Genomic DNA, 7,613 nt, shown 5'->3' with positions numbered 1-7,613 from the left:
TGCCCAGCTGTCACTGCATAAATCAAACCCTGGGGGAAGGGAGCTGTCTCTAGGGAGCAGGCGGGGGGGGGGGGGGGGGGAGGACGCGCTGCCCCTTTCTCTGGCCCTAGGGGATGGCGGCAGGCCGGGGATGCTGCCGTTTCGCCCGCTCTGCTGCTCTGGGGGGCCAGGGCAGCCACGTATGCAGAGGTTCCGGGGGAGGGAGCTCTCAGCAAGGCAGGCCCATGTGTAGGGACTGGGGTTCCCCTGGGGGCCTGGACCGGGGTGTAATGCCTCCCTCACCCCAATGGTTGAGAGAAAGGGAGCTGGCAACTCAAGGGTGATGGGGGGGCAGAGCCTGTGGGCCCGAGGAGCCGGGCAGAGCCCTTCTCCACCCCCCTTAGCACACTGGGTGGGTCGGGGGGCCATTGACCCTCAGAAAAATCAGCCGGGGCCGCACCCACGAGCCGTGGCCCAGCTGAGAAGGAGAAAGACCCTCCTCACATACCCCATGTGGCGTAGTGGGGGGCTGTCTGCTCTGTCACCGGGGTCCCCCTGCACTGGGCTGTGATTCCCACTCACTCACCCACAGGGGTATTCACCCAGACACCTGGGCTCAGCCTGGGAAGATTGGGGGGGGGGGGAGAGTCCCAGGGGGAGGGACAAAGGGAGGGAGGCGGAGACCAACAGGAGGCTCGCGGGGAAGGGAGGTGCTGGCTAGGAAACAGGAGGGAGTGAACCTAAAGGGAGGGCTGGAGATCTAGGAGGGAGATGGGCCCCCCCCAACCCAAGGGAAATGGGGCATCCTAGCCCCGACTCCTGTAGCACTACCACGTCCAGGCTGGGCTGTACCCTGGAGGAGCAATACACCCCTCTCTAGTCTCTGGCTGGCGGAGACTGTTCTTGCTGCAGACGGGGTGCAGGACTGGGGGGACGCCTGACGCGGCCTGTCACCCCCTCGCCTAGATCTTGTGGGCTCCAGCCTGGCAGGGGAGTGGCAGGAGCAGCCGCACCGCGTCCCCAATGTTGGAGGAAGCCCTGAGCCTCGGGGACTGATCCAGGCCGTAGGTTCCCCACCCCGCCTTAGAGCCAGCTCTCCTCGATCCTCCCCAGTGACTCTAAGCCCGCGTCCGCAGGGAGAGACCTCGCCTCTCGGCGGCTGGGGACTGAGCCGGGCGGGAGGGTCCCAGAGCACGGAGCTGGCCCTGGCGAGGGAACCTTGGAAGGTCTGGTCCATAAAAGGGAATCCGGCGTGCTTGGGAAGCGGCTCCCAGCTGCCCGGTCCCACAGCTGTGTGGGACAGGCACTGAGTCACACGCCCGTGGCCCCGCCCCCACGTGTCACACCTTTCCCATGATCCCCTCCTGCAGGCTGGCAGTGCCGAGTGGGGGGGGTGGCGGCAGAGCCCGGGTGCCCCCCCCAGCAGGCCCGACACGAGCGGACTCGCCCGGCCCGCGCCCAAAGAGCTCGGCTCCCGGCTCCCCACCCCCGACTGCAGCTGCGGGGGGCGAGAGCAAACGAGGGGAACCCGGGACCCAAACGAGCCCGCACATGATCCAAAAATAACTTTATTTTCCACCCTGCTGAATATGAAGCGAGCAGGGGCCGTGGAGACCGGCACTCGTCACTCTCCTAAAGCTCTGCATGGACACTGCCCATGGAATGCTATTTTACACTCTCGTCCTTGCCCGCTCCTCTGTCCTGCAGCCGCTGGGCCAACGTCCCCTGCCCGGGGCCAGCGAGCCCTGTGGGCCCCAGCTGGCCGCGAGGGACAGGTCCAGGGGAGGGCAGAGGAGTTTTTTCCTCTTTCGAGAGCATCGTCCTGACTTCCAGGCCCAGGGTCTCTGCCGCCCTTGGTGCAGGGGGCTGGTCTCACAGGGCCTTTCCTTCTCTGGAGCTCCCTTCCCCCACCCCGCTTGGGACCATCCAGCTCCTGTGTTGGGGGGTTGGCCACTTGGCCTGGCTTCTCAGGCAGATGCTCTTGCAGCTCTGGCTCATCTCCGTGGCCCCCGCAGCGGGTTCCCCCCTCGCGCCTTCAGGCAGTTGCCCCCAAGTTCCCGCCGGCTGCCCTGCAAGAAAGGAAGGGGACAGCTGGAGACACGATGCCCAGGCCGTGTCCACGGGACGGTGCCCCGCGCCACTGGCCTAGCAGGAGACAGACAAGCCCAGGTACGATGGCATCGGAGCGGGGAGGTAGAGACACTCGGGGAACAGAGATTGCGGTGGGCTGGGGTAGCTCGCTCTGGGGAGGAGCACGCCAGGCCGGAGCAGGAAGCCCTCCCTCCGGCAGAGAGCTGCATGGCTTTGGGGGGGCCTGTGTCTGACTGAGCCCCCTCTGCACCGGCGTGGCGGGATCTGCCCCTTCCTCTGAGCTCCTCCCTGTTTGGACCCTGGCGACAGACAGAGCCAGGCAGCCATGGCCAAGGGTCAGGGTGGTTTGGATGGGGGGGGGGGGGCCACCACACTCCACCTATGGTGTGCGTCTGTCCCACAGGAGCCCTGCGAGCCTGGCCCGCCCAGGGAGAGGCCATCTGGCTGCATGGCTCTGGCTCTGTCCCCTCATCCCCTCTCCCAGCTAAGGACGGAGGGCTGGCTGCCAGAGGGCGCTACCATAGTCTGTCTCGGGCTTGGACACTGGACAGACGGGGAGCGGAAGGGCCACCTGCCAGGTTAGAACCCCAGGGAGCCAGGCGAAGGCCTGCAGGGCAGAGGAAGGGGTGGGCGTGAGAGACGGGGCAAGGCCCTGAGGCCGAGCTGGGCTGCAGCTGGCAGGCCGACCCCTCGCCCGCATGCTGCACAGCACGTGCCCAGCTCTCACGGTCAAGGGGACAGTGGAGAACCTTGCAAAGCCCCCTTCTGTCCTCCCCCCCCCCAGCTGCCCCACAGACGTCCCCTGGCGCAGCCCCACGTTCAGCACGGGGAAGCTCCTGGCTGCCTCCCTGGGGCCCCCACTGGCTGGGCAGTTAGCTCTTTACGCCTTCGGGAGCTACGTTTACTCCCTTGTCTCCTGAAGTGAAGCCCCGGGGAGGGGGAGGGAAGCAGCCTGGGGCTGGCCCCCATGGACTGGGATCGGGGAGGGTGAGCATCAGAGCGCCTCACGGGTGTCAGGAGACAAGCCACCAGCCAGGAAAACCACCGGTTAAACCCCCCCCCCCCAGGCCTGGGACCCCTGAGCACGTCCCACGCCGGGGGTGGCAGGAGGAGACATTTTGGCTAAGGAACAAACTTCTGGTCTGCTGCAGAGTACCACGGGATCGTCCCATCTGGCTGTGCCCTGGCCCCCGGCGGGGGGGGGGTTCACTGCCCCCCCCTCCTGCCCACTGCCTGAGGCCTGCTGGGACTTTGGGTTCCTCAGCCTGTCTCAGGAGGGCGAGGATGTGGGGCAGGGTCTGTGCCAGGCAGAGGTGCCAGCTGGTACTGCCAACGGCCAGGAAACTTGCCCTGCTGCCACCCACCAGGCTATGCCAGCTGGCTTGGCTCTAGGCAGGGGCCTTGCCCACGAGGGAGCCCTGGTTGCGACGGTAGCACTGGACCTACCCGAGGGACCCTCTGCCATAGGAATCAGCCAGGAGATGCGGCGCCATTTGGCGCCCATCACGGGGAAGCTGCTCCCTCTGCCAGGCTCCAGCCAACACTGGCAGTGTTGTACCAGCTCCTCCTGCCCCAAGTGCTCCGCAGCCTCTGCCCCCACTTGTGCACCTCAGCCAAGCCCTGCAGCTCTCCCTCCTTTGGGCCAGAGCTGCTGTTCCCTCTTTTTTCCCCATCCATGTGTGGAATAAATTTTGCTCCATGCACCGAGGCATGTGCACCACCAGTAGAAACACAGGCTGCCAGCTGTGGGTACTCTGTTAATCAGTGGGGCACCACCTGAATTTCTCCTGGGTGGCTGCCCAAGCACTCAGTTTCTGGGGAACACTGCTCAGGGCCCCCCTCAAAGCTCTGCCGACGCAGCCTCCCTGTGCTCCCGCAGCCTCTCGGCCACCCTCGGGCATCGGGGCGGGGGGATTCTGCAATGTCCAGAGCGGACTCGGGGGCCGGACGAGTCGCTGACACCTGTTACCTGAGCCAGGATTTGAGCCCAAATTCCAGAGCCTGCGGATGGGCCCCCAGCAAAGACCTGACACTGACAAACACGGCTGAGGACCAGCCAAGTGGCAGCAAAGTGCCTTGGCCGGGGCACATGGGAATCCTGCTGAACGAGTCCTTCCCTCTCTCGGCTCCTTGCTGCGGGAAAGGCCCCTTCCCCCCCACGGCTGCGGATGCTGGTTTCCCGTTAGACACAGGCTCATGTTCCCACAGGCGGGGAAGCCGGCCTGCTGCTACTGTCCGGGGCACAGCTGGAAGATCAGCTCCCGGCGCCCTGCGTCCCCTCCCCTAGGGCTCCGAGCAGCGGGAGGAAGGCTCCTGGCGGGCGTGGGAGGGGGAGTGGGGGGAGCTCCGATTTCCCGGTGGTTGAAGCTGGGCTTGCCCCAGCATCCGGACACGTTCTATGGGGAACAAACCTGCCTCTGGAGGGGGAGAGGGTCCCAGAAGTGGCTCCCCTCGCGGGCTGAGCACCGATCTCCCTGCAACCCAGCCCTGCCAGCCGCCCCCAGGGGCCTTTCGCTTAGCGGCTCAGGCCTGAGAGGTTAAGGGCAGGTTTCCACAGGGGGTAAGGCCTGGTCTCCCTCTTCCCCCTGCCTGAGGCCCTGGGCCACCGGGCACAGCTGCAGAGCATGGGTTGGGGCCTGGCTCCACCATTCAGTTCCAGGCCCACGTGTGTGTGTGGGGGTGGGTGGGGGGGCGCTGCAGTGGCACGTGGGACGTGGCCTTTCCTGAGCACCTGGGTCACCCATCAGCCCAAAGACACCAATAGCCAGAGGGAGGTGAGATGGACAAGGGGGGAGGACGGGGGGGGGTAAAAGGGGAACTGGGGAAGAGTCTCAGGGAGGACTGGGGAGGAGCCCATGCAGTGGGGTGAAGCTGGGCTAAGGAGGAGGGTCCATGTACCCCTGCTCCTGGCCTGCCAAGCGGCATGATGTGCCAAGGCCTGGCTGACCTGGGCAGGGCAGGGCATGAGCACCAGGGGTGGCATGTGGGGGGGGGGGGGGGATGGGGAAATCCAACGCATCCTGAGGACTTGCCCAGATGACTTTTGCAGGCAGGGACTCTGGACCGGATACAGCAGCGGATGGCTCCGTGTTTCTCGCCTCTCACCCTGTACCACTCAAGGCAGGCCTGCAGTGGGGGCCAGGGCCCGGGCTTTAGGCCAGAGAGGGGGCACAGGAGGGGGTCTCCTTCCTCAGATTCACTGCGATGAGGTAGGTGAGTCCCTGCAACTGCTGTGCCTCAGTTTCCCCATTCGTACAACAGCCCTCAAGATCCTCCCTGATTCCTGGGTCTGAGGCCCGGGATTTGTTTCTTTCAGTTTGTCTCCCCCACTCATGCCAGCCTCCTGCTTGTGACCTCACGGCTGGCTGCGGGGGCGATGGTTATGATGTCCCAGGCATGAGAGCAGGATTTCAGTGGGGGAAGCCTGGGCCCGAGTGGAAACCCGGAATGTACGTGGTGGGGAGCAAATGTTTGGGAAGTAGCCGGATCCGCCTTCTTGCGGGCCTTACCTCCCCCCGGCTAACTGGCCAGGAAGCCCCTCCAGTAAGTGCATAGCCGGAGGGATGCGGGGCAAATAAACCCTGCCGGCAATCCCCCACAGCCTGGTTGGGGGGCAGCTGGGCACAGAGCCGGAGCCACATCAGTATTGGCATCTCAGTCTCACCCCTGCCAAGGGCTGATCCGAGTGCAGGGCCTAGACCTCCCCCCCCCCCCCGGCTCTGAAGTTCAATGTACCGCCCCCTGGCCTGGCTCAACCTTCCATCTCAGCCAAGCGCATGGAAATCAAGGCCGCCTGCAGAGGCCTCTCCCAGAAGGGGCTAGCGCTCCTGCGCGCCCTGCCCCGGGCCGGGAGATCAGCCTTCCCGCCAGGGTGAGACAGACAGGAAGCCCGGGGGGGTCCCGACCCCCGACACAGCCACCAGAGCAGGGGCGCGGGCCAGGCTGGGGGAGGGCAACGCCACTTCAGAGCCCCGCAGTCCATGCGCCGACACTGGCCTTAGCGGCACCGCGGTGGCTTGGCCAAGGAGACGCGCGCTTCGCCCAGCTGATCTGCCGCCTGGCCCTGCAGCCCCAGGCTTGGTGCCAATGACTCGCCGTGCGAGCGGGAGTCCCTGCCCCCCTCCGTGCCTTGGTTTCCCCCGGGCACGGTCGACACCTTCAGGCACAAGCCCCGGCGCCCAGGGCGTGACGCACTGGGCCGGGCTTGGCTGGCACGGACCCTGGAGCGTCCCCGGGACGCAGCGGAGCCTGGCTCAGGCCAGTGCGCGGGAGCTCGCACGTGTGCCCTGACGGCAGCGCCCCCCCTTCCCCAAGGCCCTGCCAGCGGCGGCAGTCGGTCCCCACACACACATCCTGCTCAACCTGCCCCGGCTCCAGCGCGCCCGCGCCAGCTGCCTCCGCTTCCCCTTTGCATCCTCCCGGCAGCGTCCCAGGGACCCCCCTGCTCGCGTTCAGCCCCTCCCCCGAACCCCAGCACCCCCCCTTTGCCAGCCCTCCCCCGCCTGCCTTCGCCCAGGGGTCCTGCGGCCGGGCCGGGCCTTACCCCTTTGCGCTGGTTGCTGAGGCAGAAGGTGCAGATGCTGCGGGGCTGCGCGGTGCCCAGCTCCCCCTGGGAGCCGTAGAGGGTGCGGAGGCAGGGCTGCCCGTCCTGGCAGCCTTCGCCCAGCAGCAGCACGTTGGCCAGGTGGGAGATGTAGCTGGAGGCCAGGCGCAGGGTCTCGATCTTGGACAGCTTCCGGTCCATGGGCTCGGTGGGGATGAGGGTCCGCAGGGCGGTGAAGGCGGTGTTGACGCTCTGCGTCCGGTCCCTCTCCCGGGCGTTCGCCGCCTGCCGCTGCTTCACCATCACCACCTGGCCCGGCTTCCTGGCCGCCTTCCGCCTGCTGTCCAGGCCCTCGCAGCAGCCGTAGGACTGGTCCGAGGCGTCGCTCTCGCTGCGGTTCTCCTCGTCCTCCGAGAGCAGGCTGAGGTCCGGGTACAGCACGTGGGCGGCCACGGGGCGCAGCATGGCGAAGGCCATGGCGCGCTCTGCGCCCGGGCCCGGCTGCGCGCGGGGAGCCTTCAGCCGCCAGGCACCTCGGGGCGCTCCAGGCTGGGAGAGCCCCGGGCCCCGCGCCTGGCTCCTCGCTGGAGCGCCCGCGGCTCCCTCCCGAGGCTCAGCCCGGCGGCGCTGGAGACCCAGACCCAAGCAGGAAGCCCTCCCCACCCCCGGCGGGGCCTGACGTCTTCCCAGCTGGGGCTCCGGCTTCCCCCCTTCCGCGCGGGAGAGGGTGGGACGGTCTGCGCGAGTGGGATGCCCAGGAATCTCTCTATATAAGTCCTGGGAGGGGCGAGGCCGCAGCAGCTCGGCCAATGGGGCTGCCTGGGACTTTCCCAGCCGGCCAACGGGAGTGCGGGGCTGAGCCAGCCCCCGGAATTTAAAGCCCGCAAGAGGCTGCGTGCCTACCCGCGACGAGGATCAGGATCGGGGCCGCTGGTGGCCCGCAGACGCAGCCCTGCCCTAACCCGGCTGCGGTGGGACGCGCGCCCCCGCCCCCCAGAGC

At 67.2% G+C, this 7,613-nt stretch overlaps 1 protein-coding gene across 1 annotated transcript; it reads right to left on the bottom strand.

Annotated features, from left to right (window-relative positions):
* Positions 1-1,056: 1,056 nt before the first annotated feature.
* Positions 1,057-7,368, bottom strand: TCF15 (transcription factor 15). The gene is made up of 2 exons (XM_075900890.2): positions 6,614-7,368; positions 1,057-2,048 (listed from the first exon to the last, which is right to left on the bottom strand). The coding sequence occupies exons 1-2, from the start codon at positions 7,088-7,090 to the stop codon at positions 1,974-1,976; spliced, it is 552 nt and encodes a 183-aa protein (XP_075757005.1). The 5' UTR covers positions 7,091-7,368; the 3' UTR covers positions 1,057-1,973.
* Between the last annotated feature and the right edge of the window lie 245 nt (positions 7,369-7,613).

Source organism: Pelodiscus sinensis, chromosome 17 (assembly GCF_052426305.1).
Source record: "Pelodiscus sinensis isolate ZL-2025 chromosome 17, ASM5242630v1, whole genome shotgun sequence".
NCBI classification, from domain to species: domain Eukaryota; kingdom Metazoa; phylum Chordata; order Testudines; family Trionychidae; genus Pelodiscus; species Pelodiscus sinensis.
Note: the sequence above shows the minus strand (reverse complement) of the source record. Positions and strands in the feature narration are given on the sequence as shown.

Excerpts from the sequence above, each read along its gene's own strand:
- TCF15 (XM_075900890.2), bottom strand. The coding sequence starts at position 7,090 with ATGGCCTTCGCCATGCTGCGCCCCGTGGCCGCCCACGTGCTGTACCCG. Across the intron at positions 2,049-6,613 it reads TCAGCAACCAGCGCAAAGGG|GGCAGCCGGCGGGAACTTGG; the intron begins GTAAGGCCCGGC and ends CCTTTCTTGCAG.